We start from the raw sequence: 23,869 nt of genomic DNA on the forward strand, positions 1-23,869 counted from the left end.
AATTAAACTCGGTGGGTAAAAAAGTTTAAGGATAAAGTAACGCGGACGCGACTGGTCGGACAACAGGTGCACATCTCACAGGTGAGAGGCCGGGAAAATAGTTGTAAAAAAAAGTTAAATAAAATAAAATAAAACAAATGGAAAGAGAGGGAGGTAACCAAGGTGAGTGGTGGACTGAAGGGAACGTCTGCTGGCTCGATGATTCAGTTGCCTTGTTGCTTTTAGTACAATGCCGGTTGCTAAATCATTAACTTCATACTCTCTTTGTACTCTTAACGAGACTCTTTTCTAGTCAACAGTTTTGTCCGTTACTTTTTTTTTTTTTTTTTATAATTTTTTTAATTAGTGTTTTCAAGAATTATTTAAATATTTATACTGCAAAAATATTTTATATGAAGATTTTTTTTTTAAGTCCTCAACCATTTGCGCGGCTAATGTGAGCTTAAATATCTGTTCAAAAGTGAAAAGAGGATGTCCTCTGAAAGATTTCATAAGTACGTTTTTTTTTTTTTTTTATGCATATTGTTTATTTTTATTTATGACAGTGAAACCAGTTAACAACTAACAATTTTTTTATTTAAAAAAAAACACACAAAATCAATCTCTACTACAAAAAAATCGGAAGTGAATTCGGAGTGAATATGAAATTTATTTCAATTCAAATTTTTTTCACCTCAAAGTTCTGAAGTTTAAAAAAAAACACTCATGCTCAGGGAATGTTATTTTTTTCTGGCGGAGTGATGTAAACTTTTTTTCTCTCGGAGGGAATGAACTAGATAAAAAATCATCCGCATTAACTCAGAATTTAATCCGCGTTCGCTCCGAAATTTTTTTGATGCAGTAATAGACAAAAATTTGAAAAACGCACATTCAGGAATTTTTGAAATCGCTGTGTTCATATTTTTAAATAATTGTTGAATAAAATATAAATTATTTATGAAAACAAATGTTCAGATCTTTGCAGTTTTAAATATCAATTTTATTCGCATTTTTTTTTTAATTTGCAAATTTAAGTTGTTATTTAATAAATGAGTGTGAATGTAGCAGAATCAGACAAATTTAAAATTGTAAATAAATAGAGTAATTAATTTAAAAAATAAAATTTATCAAAAATGCACTTATTAATTTTTTAATTTTTTACTCATATTTAATATAAATATTCAAATAAATTTTGATTAATTTGGCCAGTAAGTTATTAAAATATTATCATTAAAAAAAAAATGTGATTTAATCATCGCTACACTTAATAAAAAAAAATTATCATAAATTTTAAAAGAATTAGATGAAAATAAAAATTAAATATCTTAAATAAATATCGCAGATAAATAATTATCAGTTATGAGAAGCATTATCTAGTGATAAATCGATAATAGAGTAAAGATAACAGATTTCACCTCGTTTTATTTATTTTCTATTTATTTATTTAAGTGAATAATTTTTTAATCATAAAACAAATGACGCAGGTTTCCTTGTTTGTAAATTTGAAAAGAGAAAATAGTTATAAATAAAAAGTGTCGAATGACATTTAGCAGTGACAAGTAGATATCGTATCGTAAATATAAAATAAAGTATAAAAAGAAACTTGGTTTAAAAAGGAGCATCAATGACAGATGATGATGGGGAAATTGTCATGTAGTTCGTTGCACTTGTAATTTTTCTAGTCTTAATTAAGATTTTAATCTCTATTCACTTACGTGTGGACACTTTTTTATATAGTATAATTAAAAAAAAAACAAATTGTGTTAGTCTTCGACATGTTAAGAAAATTTATTAATTAACAGAGCAAAAATATTTTCTAGTAATTTTTTTATTTTTTTTTCACGGTGAAAATACTTAACTTAGTTTACTTAAAACAATTATTTAAACTTGTATAGTGAATAATTTTAACAAGTGTCAGTATTTTTTAGTATCATTTTTTTTTTAAACAGAGCAGCTCGTGATGGAGCACTTGAGATCCTTAAAGAAGCAACACGAAAGGATTGCAATACGCGAGATGACGGAGGAATGACCCCAACGCTGTGGTCAGCTTTTGAAGGTCACGTCGATGCATTGAGACTGCTTGTCGCCAGGGGGTATGTTTATTGTTTCTATAACAAATTATTGTTATTGTTATTATTATTATATATTTAATTTAAAATCATATCCAGATCAACTTAAGGCAGTATTCTACTTTGAACGCTTAAAAAAAAGGCTTTTTTTATGAATTTTTAATGAGATTATAAATAAAGATATACGCCGCTCAAAAGTATTTAGCCACTCGGAAAAAGGTATTTTTTAAAAGTTTGAATCAATGAAATGACTTCATAGTAAATTTAATTAATTATTGGCAAACAGCTATACAAAATAACAATACGTTTTTTCCGGTGAAATACCAACAATGAAACCTAATAAAGTTATTTTAATAGATTTATTGTTTGTAATATAAAGAAAAATGCAGGTGGCCAAATACTTTTGAGCGGTAGTGTACATGTAGGTTTTTTAGACTTAATAAATACTCTATGGCCATAGTAATTTTTGTAATGTATTTAGTTCAATTTCCATCAGATAGCCAACAAGGTTCGGCTTCACTATGACACCATAACATTTAAAACAACAATAATATTTCAGTGTATTATTATATACTGAGATCCTATTCTTGTTTTAAATGCTATGGTATCATAGTGAAGCCGAATCCTGTTGGCTATCTGATAAAAATTAAAATTTTTAATAAAAAATCAAAAAACGTTTTCTATGTAAGCTACAAATCCTTATTTGATTAAATTCGACCCCGGGTCAAAAACAAAACTTGATTCAGGCTCGCTTCACCTTATTTTCTATTTAATTTATCGATTTGCCGACAATTTTCCGATAAGATTTCGACTTTTTCGACTTGAATTAAATTTTTGTCAACTTTCAGAACTTTTTTCATCTTAGTTTGAACTTATTCGTCTTCACTTCGGGCACGACTGTCATCCACCTTACTTTTGACTTGCTGAACTAAGTAGTCAAAAAGTTATTTATTCGCCTTACTTTAGAATTGATCAAACAAGTCAAAAGCAAGCAGTAGTTTTTAGTGTAAAATGTGTTTTTTACGTTTTATCTTAGTTTTGACTTTTTTGCCTTATGATTTAAGTCGAATGAGTCTAAACTAAGTCAATTTCAACATGATCTTGACTTTTTCGTCTTAAAATTTAAGTCTCAATTACGTCTCAAAAAAATCTAAACCAAGTCAATTTCGTCTTAAATCGTGACTTAGTAAGCCAGTTAAGTCTAAACCAAGGCGAAAACTAAATATATTTCATATTTCCGCAAAAAAAGTCGAGTCTGTCTTGTGAAAAACGGCTCTAAATTTCGACTGCGTAAACCAAGTCTAAATCAAGTTTTATTTTTGACCCAGGACGTAAAAAATATCTTTAGCCCTCGTAAATTAGTTTTTTTCAACAGTTAAATCGATATGCGTCATAACAAGTAATCAGAATAAATGGATGAACATCCAACATTTAATTTTTTTTATTTGAAATAAATTTCAATATAAATTCTACACATTATATTTTTATGAAAATAACTGAATTTAATGATTATTGACCAAACATTTCCTTCGATATAGAAATTTTATTGAAAATGAAAAAAAGACATCTTACGCGTGTTGAATTGCCTTCAGACCAAATATATGAAGCGCTGATGAATGTTTAAAATTTATCAAATTTTTTTTTTATGAAACTTTTACAATAAAAATTTATTATTAGAAATAAGCACAAATAAATAGAACAATAAACATTATTTTTCTTATAAGTGCACATCATTTTCGCGTTTAGAAAGTTTTATCGTTCTGACTCTTGTGTATTATCATGTTCAATAGCATGAAGTTGTACATATAATAATCATTTAACGAGGATAAACAAAAATGTAATCGATTGATTTCTAGGTTATTGTATTTATTATCAATTGTCATTGTTCGATTATTACGATTCCGATAATATCAACTACGTGTTACGTTTGATAAAAATAATGAATGGCTAATCTGGAATTATTTTTTATTCTAATAAAATTACAAAGGTAATTACTCTAGCTTCATAATTAGTTCATTATAAACTAATCTTGATTTAACTTTTTTTTATTCACTGTCTTTTACGCATAATTGATAATGAGTAAATTAAGTTTAAAAAAAAATAATGATAATAATGAATAAAGAACATTCGCAATCACTTACATTGTCTTTATAATAATTTAATCTTATACTCTTTCGCTTACTGTATACAATTGATATTAATTCAATAGCAACTTTCATCAAGTCATCCCACGTCTTTTCTACAACGTAACAGTTTCATTGAAAAAATAACTTTTTTAAGAAAAAAAAAAAATAAGTAGGAAGAAAAATTTAATTTTTAATAAAATTTTTTACTTAACAACCGAGTATCTGAGAAAAAGAGAAAAAATAGGCTCTCTAAATTTGTTCAGATGAAATTTAAGAGGAACCAAAAGCGCATCTTCGATTTTTTTTTAAATTGACATAAGGGAGCAATCAGGTCTCCTACAATTTTAAATCTAAAGTTAATGAAAAATATTATTGAGGAGTACTTAAATTAAAATTTTGCTCAAACAATAAGATGACATTAAATTTTGATAACTTTTGAAAGAAAAAAAAAATTTCGATTTTTGGACATGACCCATCCTGCCAAGAATATTTTGCTAAATTTTGATCAAAAAATATTTAAAAATGTGCCAGTGGTAGTGAGAAGAACTGAGTCACTTAAAAAAAAAAAGTCTACATGCTGTAGGCAGGATAACTCATGACTGCCTCATCTGAAATTAAAAAACCAAAAAGATTTCTTTAGTATATAAGTTTATCTTGGATTTGAACGAAGGAATAAACAAATTATTCATTATTGAATTTTTGGTAAAAGTGCAATCAAAAAACTCTGATTTTTGCCAAAAATTGCTCCTTTTGTTTAATTAAAAAATAAGTAGTTATTGAAAAAAAAATCCTTCGTTCAAATCGAAGATAAACTTATGTACTAAAGAAATCTCTTTGGTTTTTTGATTTCAGATGAAACAGTCATGATAACCTGCCTACGGCATGGAGACTTTTTTTTGAGGTGACTCGGTTCTCCCCACTACGACTGGCTTGTTTTTCAATATTTTTTTATGAAAATTTAGCAGAATATTCTTGGAATGATGCTTAATTATGTCACAAATTTTAAGAATTTTAATAACGAAGGTACTCTGAAAAAAAAAAAATCACAAAAATATATTCTTTATTTTGTATTTCAGACCCTATTCCCCCCTTAATGGCAAGGTTACCCTAATCGAATTTTTTTTCAAGTACCCATTTTGCCCCTTTTTCTTAAAAAAGAAAGTGTACATGTACACTATGATTTCTAAAAAAAATTATGAATGAAGAAAAAAAAATTCCAACTTTATTTTTATATTTTTTTTTTAATTCAAATTTCCGCTCTTTAATAATAACTATGAATAATGTAACGTAATAATAAATATAACGAGTGTTTGATGCATCGAACAGCCGGATAAACCACACGACAGGTGGTCCGAAAGAACCGGAAATGTGCGGTGGAAGGTAAAGAGTGTGTAGCCGTGTAGACAATAATTCCCCGCGCAAAAATATATATATATACATATATTTATATATACATACGTAAATATACAGATATATATGGAGAAAGATAAATATACTCACTCGCACGTGTTTTCCTGATACAAATTGTATATAAATATATATTATATATATTTTATATATATGGTAACAGGCATGCGTAGACGCCGGTTTATATACGTATGTTTATATGAATGTATATACGCATGAATGTATTGCATGGATTGTTATGTACGTAAAGACAATCGAGCGTGTATGAAACAAAACCAAAGTAGAGTACGCGGAGTAGAGCAGAGCGTATTAAACGAAACGGAACGTACCGGAATGGGAAGAGATGTAATGCTTTTTAGCCGCTGTTAAAGAGCCGCCCCTATTACCTGTACACTCTTACATATATTATAAATATGCATGCTTATATGCACATTTAACTGGTTATGCCATAAACTCAGGCGCTAGAATAGGAAATAATGTTATCTAACGCTTTCTATCTTTCTATACATTATCAGCATTGGAATGTTGATTATTTAGATTGTAGTTTATTTTATCATTTTTACCCTCTAATTTTTTTAGTAGATTTTTCAAAGAATTTTTCATAATAAATCGAGTAGGTTCTAAAATAAAAATGATATATTATATACTGAAACGAAAGTGAAACTGATATTTTTAAATATTTGTGATAATAATCGATAAGTTACTAGTTATTACAATATATATACATACGGAAAAAAAATAACTAGGTGGTGAAACATGAACCAGTCTAAATGGGTCACCATGAAAAAATCATATTGGGGTAACATGAAAAATAATGTTCTAGGAACTTACCTTTCATGTTGCTACACTGTAAAAAGCGGTGTTAATATAGATTTACACCAGTGTAGGCGGTGTAATTCTGCGGTGTTGAAATACCGGTATTAAATCAGTGTAAAAATGGAATAAATGCTACACCCTTGTAGGAAAAAAAATATAGACAACGAGGCCGGTCTTGGCACAATACTAGACTACCTAGACTAGGCCTCCAAAGGTTGGTCCGAGATCCAACCAACGTTCAAGTGACGAGCCTCGGTTTGCCAGTCTTGGGCCGATTTAGCCACTACTCAAGTAACAAGCCTTGGATTGCCAGTCTTGGGCTATTCAGCCAACGTTCAATTGACAAACCTTGTTTTGCCAGTCTTGGGGCAAGGTTCAGCCAATACTCAAGTGACAAGCCTTCGTTTACCAGTCTAAATAACAAATGGTATATACACGGAAACAAATTTTTGGTGACCACAAAACAAGATAACTTACGGTAGCAAAATTCTGCCTTAATATACGGATAACGAAGCATTTGTTGGGATTACAATGTTTTTGTAACGCTAACAAATTATTCGTTGGGCCAAGCAATGGTTTGTAACTGTAACAAAATTGTTGTGTTCTAATAAAAAAACTGATTTGTAAAAGTAACAAAATGAATTCGTAGCATTAACAAAAATTTTTGTATCCATAAGCTAAGATTACTTACGGTAGCAAATGCGGCTTTAAAATACGACGATATTCTTATAACAAACATCATGTGTTCTCATTTCTCATAACAAATCGACTTCTTAATTACGACACAAATTAATTTGTTACCGTAAGCTAATCATGTTTGTCATTATAACAAAATCTTTCGTTATCCCGTCTTTTGTTCTCAGGACGAAATTCGTTTTTTCCGTGTAAAAACTTCTGGCTTCTATGTATAGCATAACAGCTTAGTGGATAAGATCCTTACCTAGCAGCCATGAAGGACCAGGTTTGAGACCCAGCAAATGAAAAAAAAATTAGTTTCATCGATCCACCCGATTTCTCTATGTACAAATTTATTTTCATGTGTTACCATCACGTACATGTCTACTGATATTTTTTTTTTAATTTATTATTAATAAGTATAGATGCTTATTGAGCTAGTCTTGGCACACTACTGGCTCTCGATATTGGGCCAATAGTTAGATGCAGTCTTGGCACAGTACTGTCATTAAGCTTGGCTCCGGGTAATCACTTCGATGCTTAGACAGATTTGGGCCAAGCTTGGATTTCAAGCTTCCCTCAGAATTAATAAGTCTTGCGCCGAGCCTCGGCCAAGCTTTGGTCTATTGTTTTTTTCTATAAGGGCAGTATACAAAGTATAAGACAATAAATAGCAGTCATAGTTTAAGTTTAGTTAAAAATTTATGAACATAATTTACGTGAACATCAATATAATTATTGAAATATGTCCACTATACTTGTATTTTTATAATGAAGTGTATTTATAAATAAATTTAACCATAAATATATATCTGTTTCAGAGGTGATCCAGATAAAACAGATCATTTTGGTAACACAGCGCTTCATTTGGCAGCGGCCCGTGGTCACGAATTCTGTGTGAAATTTCTCGTTAAATTCGGTTGTAACATTTGGTCTCTGGACATTGATCGACATTCAGCACGTGAATTGGCAGCTATAAATGGCCGTGAAAATATTCTACAATTTCTCGACCTCGCTCAAGCGGAACAAGAAGCTATTAATCGTAAAAAAAGTAAACTGTTACGAGAAAAAGCGGAAAAGGATGCGGAAAAAAGGTCAGAATTATTAAGAAAAAATAATAATAATAACCGACAATCAATAATTAATGGCTAATTATATTTTTTTTTTTACTGTAGGCTTAAAGAATATGTGAAGCGCCAAAAAATAGCAGATATAAAAGCGGAAAAGGAACAAAAAAAATTATTAAAAGATCGCGCTAAAATGGACATTATTGATACAATTAATCACGAAAGTGTATTACCTCATAGGCCTAGTATATTAACGTTTAAGGGACGTATGAAACCTTCACAAACATTTAGTGATATTGTTGGTACATTGTCAACAGCATCTAACACAGCACGTAGACGAGGTAACAGTGCCGTTTGTCGTAAAGCTTTGGCAAAAAAAGCAGTCACTGATGATTTTAAAGTAATTGAGGTGATTAAAATTTTTCATTAACTTTTATAAAATCAATGAATACAATATTTAAATAATTGAAAAATAAGGACTTAGAAGATAATTATTAACTAATGAGTTAATTTTTAGATTGAAGGTGATGGTAAAAGATCTGTAAGAAGCCTGACAGGACTAAGAAGAGATTCAGAAGTGATGTATGTGGGTACTTATGAGACTCAAGCACAACAGCAGATAGGCAAGAGAGGAAAAATATCTGATGTTTGGGGTACTCTTAGTAAAGCTCAGAGTACTCCAGATTTATTAGGAGATCGTGACTATGATGACGATGATATCCATGATGTCAATGGATATGGAAAAAATAATCTTGTTGAAGAAGCTGTACTTTTTCAGGAACCTGCTAGTATTTTCAACAGACCGGGGTTCGGTTCCGTTGCTTTTAGACGATCGGTAAATTTATTATTTTATTATTAATAATGATAATTATGTTTTGAATACATTACCTGTAGTAATAAGGAAGAGGTGCCTTGATTGTAAAAAAAATTTTAAGTATAAATTTTAGGGACAGTTATTCCGTCGTAAGATTTCGCTATTTCACTTTTAATGTTACTATTAAAGTAGGGGTGTGCGAATACTCGAAACTACGAATTATTAGAGGCGAATCGAATTGTCCGATTCGAGATTCACCTCGAAGATTCAAACTTTTTTAAATCTTACGTTCATTAGGTTTATGATTATATGGTCTACTTTCAGGTACAAATATAAATAATATAAGAGTTTTTCAATTTCATAAAGCCATAGATACTATCCAATTACTTTTGAAATATCAAAGCAGAAATGAACAATTCAAATTACTCGAATCTTTTAAACTATTTGAATCTTTCGAATTATTCGAAACTACGAATTATTCGAAACTACGAATTATTCGAAACTTCGAACTATTCGATATTTGACTCGACTAACTATTCGATTCGAATAAGATTCGCACACCTCAATATTAAAGTCTCTAACTTATTTTTTTTACTTATTACAGTAGGACCTCATTATAAGACTACGCATTATAAGACTCTTCTCCTCAATTTGTTGAAACTCGCTCGGAACGCTTCCCCTCACCAACAATTCAGTACGACTAAAATCAAGATAAAATGTACATACATAAAGATTTTAGATTAAATCATTTATTTTCATAAAGAATACTTCAAATTTCGTGGTATCACATAATTAGTTAACAGGAAAGAATGACAAAATTCTGTTCATTTATGATTATATATGAAATAGATTTACTGTATAATAGCGTAGAGTTGAACCGAATACATAAAGAAGACGCAAAACGGCAATAGTCTTATAACGAGGTTTGGGCGCAAACGCTGTTCAGCCCAATAGTGGGGGTACCTCAATTCCAAGAGTTTTTTCCCCTACAGCCCCGAACTAGTCTTATATCGAGGTCCTACTGTAATTAATTTAAAAAAAAAATAGAAATTATCGTCTTACTTGTATTGTATTACTTTCCTATGAGGTAATTAATGTTTTATAGCGAAGTCGACTAATTCATAATATATAATTTGATATTTATTTTTGTTCAAGATAACGGCAACACTAGAAAATTTACCAGTAAGACAAATTGATGATGAACATAAGTATAATACAGATTCATTGGAGAATGCGATGATAAACCGTAAAAATAATAATAATAACAATAACAATAATAACAATAATATTAATGGACGTAATAATGAAGAAATAAGCATTGGTAGTGCTGGAAGTCTCGCTAGACGACAAAATATGTGGGATGATGATCGATTATCTGGTAAAATATGTTTTTATATATGAAAATAATTATTTAAAACTTTTATGATTAAAACGAGGCTCAATTTCCGATTAATTATAAATACTATACAATTATAAATTATGCAAGGAATGTTAGACGAAACAAATTTAATAGAATGACTATTTGTAAATTGGAATTTACTGTTTGGTTAACTATTTAAATAATTAATAAAATAGTATAAAATTTTAAACGGTTGTTAAAAACAAATGCGTATTCTCTAAAGTGAATTAATGAAATTCTCGATCAATTCCTGGTTCAGGATTTCGATTCAGCGGGAAACTTTTGATTGAATATTATTTTATGCAATTCTTGCCTCAGAAGTTTAATTTTAGAGCGTTGGATAGCGGTGGAGAAACGACGAATTCCTGATGCTTACACTATATCACTTTATTATTTCATATGACACTATAATGGACAACATTATTGCATGATCTATACTCTTATTCTACGAACTTCAAAATATTGTGGTAAATTTTAGTAGTATACATACTTTAAAGAATGAAATTTCCTTTACCGACTGACGTAATGATGTATACCTATATGCTCGAGGTTACTAGTGAGCCCTAATAGCCAGGGTTGCTTAGCAGAGGTTAGCTTTTCAACTTTCCATAAAATTCGGGAAGTAAGTTTCAAGCAAATTAAATTCTAAATTGTTGAACAAATTGCCATTCAATGTATAAATGAGTTTTTTGACTACATTATAAAGGTAAAATACTGTGCACAATGTCGAAAAATTAACCGAAAATGTTTCTTCTAAACCAATGCTGTAAATTTGTCACAACTGTGGTGACATTTTACGAACGACTTTATGACTTATATACAAATTCAATTTTTGAAATCGCAATTTTCTTAAAGATACCACGAGATAAAATACGAAGGGAAAAATTTGATGACGATCACAAATCAACTAGCTAGATGCGACTGACCAAATTTGTGACAAAAAATTTTTTGACAGTACGACGTGACGACCTTTGACCGAAAAATTTGTGACGGTCATTTCGCATTAGAATAGACTCGTCATTTAGGTCCGTCGGTCACAAACTGTCAGCGGACCGTCTTGTGACCAAAACTCAAAATGACGGCAATACTTCACTTGACGATAAATTACCGCAGGCTTTGCGCAATTGTACGGCAAATTATCGTTCTCTCACAGCAAATTTACTGTAAAAATACCGCACTTTTGCTGGGAGATACCGTACGTTTACCTTAAAATATCGTGATTTTTCCGAATACTGTAAATTACTTAAAATTTTGATGGAAATATAATGAAATAATAAAAATAATAAATTGAACACAGGTGAAGATGATACAGATGAAACAGACGAAGAATGGAGTCCCCTTCAACGATTTTTAGTAGCCAATAATCTAACCTCGATACAGCCAACACTCGAAGCTGAACAAATAGATCTAGAGGCATTAATGTTATTAACCGATAATGATATTGCTGCCTTAAAACTTCCTCTTGGTCCACGAAGAAAGCTAACAAATGCAATAGCCACCAGAAAAGCGGCTTTCGTAACATCTCAACGTATTATTAAAGACAGTAAATTATAATTTATAATGTAATAAATATTAATTATCATACAATAATTATTTAAGCTCAATTATTGTGTACAATGTAATATGGCAATAAAAATGTTTTTCTTCAATTCGTGTTGATAAATAAATTTTTTTATCATAAAAAATAAATTTACAAGAACAAAAATTATTATTATTAAATGTTCATTTTTTTTTTCATCGATTTATAGAAGTATTATTATTAATATGCTTAGAAATATGTTTACTAAAATTTTTTTTATAAATATATATATATATATTGCATACATATATATATATATATATATATTTAAAAAAACAACAAAAAAATTTTTTTCATACTATTGATATTAATTAATTAATAATTTATTCGAGTGTTAGTATAAATTAGATTTTAATAATTATATTCTTAATTAATTTATCATCATTCATACAAATAGTCGAGGAAAGAAAAAATTGTTTTTTTTTTTGTTGCTTTATAAATTTTTTGTTGTTGAAAAAGAAGAAAAAATATAAGAGCACCAGTTGTGAGTCTGTTACGCTTTTCTTCTCGCACATCTTTCACTCTTCTTGTTCGTTTTATTTTTTTTTTGTTTTAATTATTAATTAATTCAACACGGGTTATGATTAATCGATCCCTTATTTAATTAAATTTAGTATCAAACTCAACGTGAGAGTGATTAGTTACATAATTTAACAAAAAAATTAATTATATTTATTAATTAATAACTTAAATTAACAGTCATAGATTAATATATTCAACTAATTAATTAATTAATTAATTATTCTTTATGCATTTTTTTTAAATTAAATAAATCTATTATCTATTTACTTTAAGTAAAATAAAATAATAGATTAATTATTGTGAAAACAATTTTAATTGTAATCATAAAAACAATAAATAATTAATTAAAATTATTTTAAATTAAAACGGAGCAATTTTTAATTTTTAAAAAATATTATTTACATAATTTTTGTTATTAATCAAATTAAATAAAAAAAATTATTTACAAATTTAATCAATTTATAGTTAAAATAGAAATTATTTAATTAAAAAAATTTTAACTGTTCATAAGTTGATTAAAATTCAGAAATATTTTTGTGAAAATTTTTTGATCCGTGTGTTAATTTGACTGCAATATTTAAATTTTAAATAAAAGAAAATAATTTTTCAAACTTTAAGTCAACAGTTACTGGTAATTTTCCTAATGATAAATGCATACTGCAAAATATCTGATTACTTATAATTACAATAATTTAATATATACTAGTATCTAGTACGTTAATTTTATTAATAATAAACATCGAGAGATTTTTTTTCACCTACAGCTCCACTTTTTTTTTTGATCTTTTGATTGATTTTACGGCATAAAAAACTTAGAAAAGAAAATTCATAATTTTCTGAATTAAAACATTTTTTTTTTTTGGTTATAGATATTAATTACCGCAGATTATAAAATATGGTTAAGCCCGTAAAAGAATGATCTTTTCTCCCACCATTTTTTTATAATGAAGTCATTAATGCGCATGCGCATTAGTGCAAATTCATGAACTCCATCATAACCATCTAGTGGAAGAAAAGCTCATTCTTTTGCAGACTCAACTATAATCTGATTCTTTACCATTGAAAACAAGTGGAGCGACTCTTAAACAATTTATTTTTAAGTGTAAATAATACAGATATTTTTCTTTATTAGTATTTAAAAAATTTATTAAATTAAAATAATTCTTTAAATACTAATAACAGTATATTTTACACCTCGGGCAGTAAAGTAAGAAATGTCTCAGATCACATGTTTGTTTGGCTTCACCTCGGCCAACAATTATATTACATGAGATCTGAGACATTTCTTATTTTACTGTCCGAGGTGTAAAATATACTATATATTCAATAAATTATCTACACACTTTTTTTGTTCGCAATTATAATTGTAGGCATTAAAACAGTATAATTTAATATTTTTTAGGTTATAAAACAGAACTGAGTAAGTAGCCATTTTGTTGAGTTCAATATCACATACAAATATAACGAACAAAAAAAAGTTTCATAATTCTGAACCCTCGAAGTCTTCATAAATCATTATTACGAATTATAAAAAAAAATATTTAATAATTAAAATTGGTTTAGAATTTATAATTTTCTAATGAACAATGATTTAATAAAACATAATGATTAATTGTTAATCATTATATTTATCTATAAAATAAATTAATTACTAAAACAGTAAATAACATTAAAAGATTGCTCCGTCTTAAATAATAATTATTTCTATGTAATTTTTCTTATAATCAAATTATTCTGTCAAGAAAATTACTTAAAATTAAAAATAGTAATCACTTACAATAAAATCTCATTGCAATTAAATAGTGTGGCAATAATTATTTTTTTTTTTAAAGGCAGTATTCTACTTTGAGCCCTCGAAAAATAAGGCTATGTTTTATGAATTTTTAATGAGATTATGAATCAAGATCATCATGTAGGGTTTGTTAAGCTTAATGTATACACTATTGAAATACATTTCAAAAATTTTACTACGTATTTTATACACTTTTAACATACAAAAACATCATTCAAATACAACGCCTCAATTAATAGGAGGGTTTTCGCTTGGCCTAAAATTTCAAAAATGGACAATCTGAAACAGAAAATTTTGGACTTCTAAATCCAATATATCTCTCACAAGCGGCTGAACTATAATTTTTGAAATACATACAAACATAACAAAATAAAGCAATTTTTTTTTCGCCGCTATTTCGTTATTTTTGCATGAAGATTAAGAATTCTAGTTCAGTCGGTTGCTAGTGATATATTAAATGTAAAATTTTAACAATTTTCTGTTTCAGATTGTCCATTTTTTAAGTTTCAACACCAAACGCAGACCCACCTACTAACTGAGGCATTGTATTCGAATGATATTTTTGTATGTCAAAAATGTATAAAATCTATAATAAAATTTTTTGAAATGTATTTCAATAGTGTATTTATTGAGCCTAACAAACTTTACATGTATATCTTTCTTTATAATCTCATTAAAAATTCATAAAAAATAGCCTTTTTTTTCGAGCGCTCGAAGTAGGTTACTGCCTTAAATTCCACTTTACACAACAGAACTCGAATCAATTAAAAAAATTTAGTGAAACTTAGTTTCATCGCTTAATAATTTTGCTTTAAAAGTAAATAAAAAATTTAAATTTAAACAGTTGAAAAAAAAAAAAATTCAATATTAATTTAATTAATAAAAAAAAAAAAAGAATAATAATAATAGTCACATTTAAAGCTATTGTTAGCTATTATTATCAATTAATAAATGATAATATTAATCAATATTGTTAACTACAGTACCTAGTTATTGATTTATATACTTATCGCAATAATAATAGTTATCTGTTTCTCAATTAATTAATTAATTAATTAATTAGTTAATCAATTAATTACGATTAATTCATATATAAGCGTTATTTACAACCGAACAACAATACTCGTTTATAAAACAGTATTCTTGAGGGTCTCAGTCGATTACAATTAAATTTATAAACTTTAATTTTAAATTAATAATTTTGTTCATTTAAAGTCTTTCTTTAAAAAAATAATTTAAATGTACGAGTAGGTTTATTTAATTATACAGCAATTAAATTTCTTTGATAAATTTTTTACTTAAAAAAAAAAAAAAAAAAAAAACTATTACTACAATTAAATAAAAATGAAAAACAAAATAAAACATAAACATAATAAACCTAAATCGCGCGAAATACTAATAATAATAATTATTATTATTATTTTAATATAATAAATAAATAAGTGGGCGTATGGTTTAAAGCAAAAACCAGTTTAACCCGACGTCCTCTCGCATATTTAAATCGACCTTGAGACCCATAAGCGAAACGAGGCACAGTGCGTTGCAAGTAATGTACATTTACACTAACCTTCAGTCATTATCGGACAATATTGTGGTGGTACGATAATAAAAGAAGGAACCTAACTATTTTTCACATACTTTTACATATTACACACACACGCACACACACACATATACATAATAACACATATATGCGGACACGATTTTCATAAAAAATAGCTGCCTGGATCACGTTATGGCTTTTCAATTTTAATTGTATGAGATTTATTTATTGTATTTATAATTATAATTTGTTCATTAAAATAATTAAATGCCAAAATTATTTAAATAATTATAAATTAAATAAAGAAATCTCACTAATTACTTTTTTTTTGTTTTTTGATTGATTAATTTAACTATAAAATCCCAGATAACTATTTATTAACGTTTCCGCTCATATGTTACCTGTAGATATGTTAAACTATTTATATATATATGTATTTGTATTATGTATAATATTTATAATAATATCATATAAATATATCAATTGATTGATAATAAATATACAATAATATTTATATACGTTTGTAGCAGTGAGAATGTTATAGTAAACAAATCTAAGTATTTATATTTTATAATAATAATAATTATTATAATAATATAATTAAATTTTTCTAAAGCCTGTTATCTACCACTTTATTCATTATTGTTATTATTAATTATTTATTGTTATTATTATTATTATTATTACTATTATTATTATTATTATTATTATTATTATTTATATTACGTGTTTATTATTAGCTTCATTTGAATATCTAGTGACAATGAGTTACGTTACGTCTCATTGTAAGTAATAAAAATGTATTTACCTATGAAATTTAAAGATCGGCTCTTGATGATTTTTCAAAAATTAATTCTTTCTTTCCATTGACGTTAGCGATCAAAGTATAGATTTAATAACTGAAGAATAAAAATTAATAAATTTTGTTGTTATTATTGTTATTGTTTTAGCTGTTTAATTTATTTAAATTTAGCAATACGTTCAAGGGTAGAAAGGTTTTTTTAAAGGCTATTTTACAACGACGCGATTCGTTACATGAAGCGTGAACGTTTGTGCGTGGGTGAGCCCATGTCCACGTCATGTGATGCCGGTCGTTTGTGATGTCGAGCAAATTCACTGCTTATGAATGCTGACAATTCTGATTGTCGGCCAGCACGCCGTGAAATCGGTGATCCTGGATAAAATAATTAAACTGTTAATTTTAAAACTTTCTAATTGGAAATGAAAAAAAATTTATTTATTTTTTAATAAAATAAACAACATTTTTTAAATGGATATTAATAATTAATTAGAAGTATGAATTTAAAAAATTATTAACTTCCGCATGTTTTAAATTGTAATTTAATGGGCAATAATTAGTTTTTTATGGTATGGCAGCTTAATTATATTTGTATTCAAATTATTTTAATCGAAGCACGCACCAACTTCCGGTATACTTATGTAAACTATGATAGCTTAATGAAAGACTTCTATTTAGGATTTAAAAATTTTTAAAGTTATTTGGCATCGCAAACCGAACGGAACTTAGATTTTTTTTTATGATAATTTCTAATAAAAAAAAAAATTCAGCATAATATCTTATCGCTTTCTTTTTACCAAGAATTTCAAAAAAAATAATTACTGTCATATGTTATTCATTTTTTAAGTTCCAGCTATGAAAATTGCAAATTTTCAAAAATTCGGGAAGTTATTATTTACACCCCAATTTTCGAAAATCGAGTTTTCATCAGATGTCGACGTTTTGAGGTCCTAGGAAGCTATTCAGGCTCTTTCCGGATAAAAAAATTTTAAATTTTCTCTTTGAAAAATAATTTTCAATGAATTTCAGTTTTACTAACTATAATTATTAATAAATAATTCAAATCATTGATAACACTATTTTTTACAACGATTATATCATTAACATAAATTAAAGAATATTTTCAAACATTATTTGTCCCTTTGTCTATTCTAATAATAATTTTTATATAATATTCAAATATAGAACGTTATAGTTTCCCATAAGATTCTGTGTTAAAACTTTGATATTTAATCGTTAATAACTTTTTCAAATGATCGATGACATATTCTGAAATTTTCGAGAACAATAACTATTGATTCATTCTTGCCAAAAATATAAAATTTGAATTTTTATTCAATAGTAAGCCTCACGCAGGAACGTCTTTAAGCAAATGAATATCATCAAAAAATAAAAGCGATCTTCGCGAGATTAGACAGTAGTGCATCAGTGTGCAGTCTGTAGTTTGTATTTAGATTTTGTTTCCAAGAAAAACTCAGCCGAAAATATCTGATAACCCCGTTAAGGTCAACAAAAATTAACAGAAAAAAATTTCTATCATTTCCTGAAAAGATATAGCCTACTTGTTTTGGTAGTTGTATATTATAATCAAACAAATTATAGTTAACGTATCTAAATTAGTGTATTCATTCAAGAAATATGAGTCATCACTAATTGATAAAAATTTTGATAAACGATTTATGAACAAATTCATAGACTTAAATAAATTTTATGGCAACCAAGTGTGTTGCCATTTATTTCATCATATAAAACGGCCCTTATAATTGACAAGATACTTCTAAAAATCAATGACCATCTTGTGCCAGTTAAAAAAAAGCTTGAATTTTCACTCAATCTATATATTTAGATTTTTAAATATTTAAATTCGAATTTTAAAAAATTTTCAATCACAAATATAGATATTTTGCTTTTTAATAGAAATGTGAACCTAAGAAAATTTTATCGAAATAAAATATTCAAGAAGATCTTATAAGTCCATTGAATTCGATTTTATTAAATTCAGTATTTTAAATATAACTTTATATATGGTGTAATAGAAAATTCCTACTATACGCCTAGTACGTACTAGAAATGTTGAATAAAACCAAAAAACAGAATTTCTTTTTGAAAATGAAACGGTACCCGAACCCTTTCTCTTACACAGAAATAATCGAAAGTATCTTTGTTGCACTCGTAGAGTAATCGAGATTTTCAAAACGATTTTTCTCGAAGAATTAGAGATTTTGAAAATATGAAATTTTTAGCCCTCTGTTGTTTCAGAACATCCTCAAAACTCCCTATTTCAGATTTTCAACGTTGAACCGTAAATTAAATAGAATTGAAAATTAGTTACCGTCATAGCTTAAGGTACTACCGTCAGTTCTAGAATTACTGTTCAGAATTTACAGACATGTGACTGGAAACAACAGTTCCTGGCCAACACAGAAATGGTTACTTTGTTGAACGACAATGAAACGCATTTGCCCGGAGAGTCTTTCGTATCTCCAAACAACGCCTATATCTATTTTATATAGCGACACGTCTACTGCTGAAAGGAACCTGTATTATTTGGTAAACGAATGGTGACTGTGAACACGATAACCAGTTGTTTTTTCGGCATTATTTGTAACATACTAATAGTATGTTGAATCGTACTCAGTCGTATGTAAAAACGACCCACTCCTATTATAATGAGAACTAGTAATATGCCAAGATCAGTTTCTACATACTTTACAATCATTCTTGTGTAGCACAGTAACCATCCCTATCTATTGTTTCCGTGCATGGGGTTTTCAGGGTTGTCACTTTAATTCATTAAAAAACTATCCTAATTTTTTCGATTTTCTGTCAATACAAAAACAAAATGTTTTCTTAACTATAAAATTTGTAATAATGTCTTACTATTATTTACTATGAAAACTTTTCACAGCATAAAATACTCTTTTTTCAAGTGAATACTAATACTTAAAGCCTCTTCCATTTTTCCAGGAAAATTAGAACAGGAGTGAATTGGATAAAATAAGGAAGAAACCTCAATTTCTTACTTTATAAATAAATTTAGAGTTAATCAAATAATTCGAACTAAGAATTGAACCCACAGCCATTCGATATCGCGCTGATTGCTATTAACGTTTTTTTTAACAGTAGAATAATTATCTATCTTGTGTAATGTATTTTCATTTGAATTACATAGTTTTATTTTGATTTGATGTTTACTAGTGATGGTACACAAAAAAAAAATCATAAATTACAAGATTTAATAATATTCAATTTCTCTGATGTCTTTCATCACTTGATAATCGTTTTTAATTTTAATTAATCGATTAAATTTTTTCAAAATTGATTTGAATATTTAATAAATCAGTCATTGAAAGATAGCAACTTTTTTTTTATAGAAGAGAAAAAATTACTTATGTTGTTGATTCTATGACTTTGATTAATCACAAAATTTCCTGATTAGCTTGAAAGTTAATTCGAAATTATTAAACTGATTTTTTTTCGAATAAGTGGCAACCCTGTGATTTTTGAAAATTAAAATAAAAATAGTAAATAAATAAATTAAGAAAAGGAATTACCGGATAAGGCAATAGCTTCTCTAAAGGCATGAAGATCAGAATCTTGATCAACTGGTTCTGGTGTTGGTGTAACAACCATACTAGCTGTAGGGCTCTGCGACGGTGGTGAACCGCATACCATCATACGCGGTTTAGGAGAACTTCTAAAACAATAAATATATTAGTTAAATAAATAAACCCAAACAATAAAACTTTCCGTTAAGAAAGTTATGAACGTTTTTCTCTCACACTCAAGTCAACAACAAACGGTACTATCTTTGTTGCACTTGCGCAGTAAATGGAAACTGTCCACGTTTTTCTCTTAAACAAATTAACATTTTTAAAAAATCAAAACGTAGGCTGTTAGATTACAGAGTAATGCATCGAACCTCGTTCTTAATTTTGTATTTAGAGGTTTAGTTTGAGAGAAAAGCTTGGACAGAAATTACTGTAGACCCTCCTCAGTACAGTAGACTCGCCATTTTTTTCCGATCTTCGGGGAAATTTGGAAGAAAATCGACAAATGTGGTAATTGATGGTGGAGATACGTCTGTGTGAATGTTTTGTATATTTGTGCAAAAATAAAAGATCTTAAAAAAACATAGTGTAATATCCTAGTACCTTATAATTTACTATTTCATTCATCATATCATGTACCGGAAGATCGGAACGTTTTCCGCGGAACGAAAATGAAAAAAAATTTATGTAATTCGACTGCATAAGGCGTAGTTCCGGTTGGGGTGGCCTAAGATTTTCGGCTGATATATCAGCATCTATATGCGAAATATTTTGGAAATGTAGTCAACCAGTAAATTTTTTACTGTGCAAGTTTTTTTTTCGTTGCGCAAAAAACGTTCCAATCTACAGGTACATATCAAATCAATACATGAAATATAGTTATAACTATTTTAATGATTCAATATTGTTAACAACAGTTTTTAGTACATGTACAATTATTCATTTCACTATAAATAAGCAAACAATCTATCAATTGTAGAATTACTAATATTATTTAAATTATCGTTACAAATATTAATTAACAAGGTACTTATATTATTGCTTTCCGTTATAAGCCTATTTTATTTTATGTGATTTTAAACGTCATATTTCCATTTTGTTACATACGCGACTATCCCGATTTTCCTGATGCTTATAGGGCTAAATTAAATACTTATCTTTTTACACGAATAATAATTATAATGATAACGGCATTGATTACAGTAATAATTAAAATAATAATTTTATTGATGAACTTAATGCTCAATAAAACTTTTCGATTGTAACAGAAGTGAACATAATTCATAATTACAATTATGAACAATAAATTATATTTTACTTAATAACGATCAAATTATTCTCCGCGAAACGTAGATAGTAAATTTTCATCATTAATTTGTCTATTTTTCCTATTCTTAGTTTATGATTTTGATAATTTTAACGGAGGCTTATAACGGGCTATCTGATACGAAACTCTTTAGAGTGGTTAAGTCGGGGAAGTTGGTTGGACTCAGTAACTCCCGATTGAGTGGAAGAGGGTCATGAAGGGCAGGCTTATGACGGGTAGTCGACTGTAATCAGTTTGTCAATTATTAATATTTTTATGAAAATTAACTTTTGAGTAAGTTCTTTACTGTACACTAACACTAACATACTGTCAAGTAAATCAGTATGGAAAGAATTCTACGGGTGGAGCTATAAGGCAGCTAAAGTTAAAAATGACATAAAAAAGGGTCAAATAGAAGGAACCAAAGCGGAAAAAAATCGCGAGTCTGCTGTAAGTAAAAAAAATAATTAACAAAAAAATAAGCTAAATAATATACCTGTGAGTATGAGGTCTAGGTGGTGGTGGTTTACCAGCTAAATACGCCAATAAATCTTCCCGTCTAATAGTCCGTCTTTTCTTTCTCGCCCAATTCATTATTTCTTTACTTCTCTTCTGCCTTCCAATCTCAACACCCAGTTCGCTGCATCTTCTCATACCATCCAGAGAATCTATTAATAAAATAAATCAATAATTAATTAAATTCATCATGTCAACACAACAATTAACATTTAATACAGAAAATATTGTCTCGACAATTAGCTAACAATGATATCAATAAATATCTCCAACAGCTACTAGTTTATTGAAACAGCAGCTGTTCTTCAGCTAAATGATAACCTCTCGCTGACAAAGTATGACAATAGGCAAGACAATTGTTATCACTTGCACGGGTACAAATATTTAAATGAACTATAAAATACCTATATAATGAAGATACTAATTAAGAAAACTTACTTTTGTAAAGAGATGTTACTGTTCCAGCGGCCGTTTGAAATGGCAGCCAAAGAGATGCACCTTGTGTACGATCTAATGAATAAATAAGTAAATAAATAAATATAAAAAATATACATATATATAAATATTTAAAAATAAATCGAGCTAAACAAAATGGATGGCAAATTAAAAAATGGCTACACTTCTATAACTATTTATAATAAATATATTATTTATAATTATTACTAGGATGTATTTTCATATATATATATCTATAGATATTTATGCATATATTTGCATGCATATATTCGTGTATATATTTATATATACATGTTCATATATGTAAAAATATATAAATAAAAGTAAATGATTAGTAAATAATATGATAAAATGAATAAATAAATACCTTTATAAAGTTGAGCAATGGCCGATGCTGTTGTCTGAAAACCCGTCCATATTTGCTGAGAATAAATTTCCTTTTCGTTGTGTAATTGACTCTCATAATCTGGTTCTGATTCAATAGATTCAATGCACTGTTGTTCCCAATTGCTGTACCAAAGATCCATTATTGGATCTTCGTCACTGCGATCATCACTCATTTTATTTTATTTTATTATTTTTAAATCGTTCAAAAATTTCTTCCTATTCTTAATCACTAGTCTTAATATTTTATTGTACTGATAATAATAATAATAATTATTTGTGTGCTTTTAAAGTTTTAAAAATATATAAATATAAAATATATTAAAAAAGAAATAATTATTGATGATAAATATATTTTTCGACTGACGAGGACTAAGATCTCAGATGATGAAGGTCAGGTCGCGGCCATTACGGAATTAATCTCGTGCTTTTATATATGTATATATTTATATGTACAATATATGTATATTGTCTTTCACGTATTAAATAAACACAAATTACACTACACTGGATTAATAATAATAATAGTTATTATTATTATTTAAGTATTTATTTATTATTCATTTAGTTTTTTGGTGGTGGGAAAATGTGGTCGGATTATTGGGTGACGGATGACTAAATAGATGATATAATTATAATGGTGCTGGGTGTCGGGTTGGTTGGTCGGTTGGATTGATGGAACTTTATGGCGGATGAAATTCCAACCGAGAATTCACTCCACCAACCAACAGACATATACTGGCGTGTATTGTATGGACTGTACTTGGATGCACTCGCTCGAGTTGAGGAAAGAACCTCAAAGTGTGTAGACGACGAAAATTATAATATTCTATTTCTATTTTTTAAGTGGGTTTAAATTGTTTGAGATTTTGACGGGGAAGCGCTGAGTTCACAGAAAGATGTCGGGTAGAGTAATTTCTAAATTTAGAGATGGCACTTCATTGATGAAACAAGTGCGGGAAAATATGAATTTTATATGAAACTACCCTAATATCCACTTTAGCTTGAAATTGAGAGTAATTTTACAATTGAAATTACCGAAAATTGCCGAGAATTTGACAGCAAAAGT

At 28.0% G+C, this 23,869-nt stretch overlaps 2 protein-coding genes across 6 annotated transcripts; one reads left to right on the forward strand and one right to left on the reverse strand.

Annotated features, from left to right (window-relative positions):
* The first annotated feature begins 219 nt into the window (after window positions 1–219).
* Window positions 220–12,001, forward strand: LOC130666370 (pre-mRNA splicing regulator USH1G). Of its 2 annotated transcripts, none has more exons than XM_057467307.1 (7): window positions 220–494; window positions 1,929–2,072; window positions 7,894–8,166; window positions 8,248–8,548; window positions 8,657–8,974; window positions 10,109–10,331; window positions 11,650–12,001. In XM_057467307.1, the coding sequence occupies exons 1-7, from the start codon at window positions 472–474 to the stop codon at window positions 11,904–11,906; spliced, it is 1,539 nt and encodes a 512-aa protein (XP_057323290.1). In that variant the 5' UTR covers window positions 220–471; the 3' UTR covers window positions 11,907–12,001. The 2 variants fall into 2 exon arrangements, with proteins under 2 accessions (XP_057323290.1, XP_057323289.1); XM_057467306.1 differs by lacking the exon at window positions 220–494 and adding an exon at window positions 1,489–1,648.
* LOC130666371 (HUWE1-associated protein modifying stress responses) lies at window positions 1,947–23,566 on the reverse strand. Of its 4 annotated transcripts, none has more exons than XM_057467311.1 (5): window positions 22,784–23,565; window positions 22,399–22,470; window positions 21,941–22,112; window positions 20,142–20,284; window positions 1,947–2,087 (listed from the first exon to the last, which is right to left on the reverse strand). In XM_057467311.1, exons 1-5 carry the CDS (start codon window positions 22,974–22,976, stop codon window positions 2,023–2,025), a joined length of 645 nt encoding a protein of 214 aa, XP_057323294.1. In that variant the 5' UTR covers window positions 22,977–23,565; the 3' UTR covers window positions 1,947–2,022. The 4 variants fall into 4 exon arrangements, with proteins under 4 accessions (XP_057323294.1, XP_057323293.1, XP_057323291.1 ...); XM_057467310.1 differs by lacking the exon at window positions 1,947–2,087 and adding an exon at window positions 16,597–16,962 and having other exon boundaries at window positions 20,142–20,281; window positions 22,784–23,566; XM_057467308.1 differs by lacking the exon at window positions 1,947–2,087 and adding an exon at window positions 16,597–16,962 and having other exon boundaries at window positions 22,784–23,563.
* Window positions 23,567–23,869: the final 303 nt, after the last annotated feature.

Source organism: Microplitis mediator, chromosome 4 (genome assembly GCF_029852145.1).
Source record: "Microplitis mediator isolate UGA2020A chromosome 4, iyMicMedi2.1, whole genome shotgun sequence".
In the NCBI taxonomy this organism is placed as follows: Eukaryota; Metazoa; Arthropoda; class Insecta; order Hymenoptera; family Braconidae; genus Microplitis; species Microplitis mediator.

What these genes read in the sequence shown, in the direction of transcription:
- LOC130666370 (XM_057467306.1), top strand. Translation starts at nt 1,611, where the DNA reads ATGATGATGGGGAAATTGTCATGTAGTTCGTTGCACTT. An exon ending in ATGATTTTAAAGTAATTGAG is followed by an intron (nt 8,549 to 8,656) that starts GTGATTAAAATT and finishes GTTAATTTTTAG; the next exon opens with ATTGAAGGTGATGGTAAAAG. An exon ending in CCGTTGCTTTTAGACGATCG is followed by an intron (nt 8,975 to 10,108) that starts GTAAATTTATTA and finishes TTTTTGTTCAAG; the next exon opens with ATAACGGCAACACTAGAAAA.
- LOC130666371 (XM_057467308.1), bottom strand. Translation starts at nt 22,976, where the DNA reads ATGAGTGATGATCGCAGTGACGAAGATCCAATAATGGATCTTTGGTAC. An exon ending in AGTAACATCTCTTTACAAAA is followed by an intron (nt 22,113 to 22,398) that starts GTAAGTTTTCTT and finishes TTTTATTAATAG; the next exon opens with ATTCTCTGGATGGTATGAGA. An exon ending in CCTAGACCTCATACTCACAG is followed by an intron (nt 20,285 to 21,940) that starts GTATATTATTTA and finishes TTATTGTTTTAG; the next exon opens with AAGTTCTCCTAAACCGCGTA.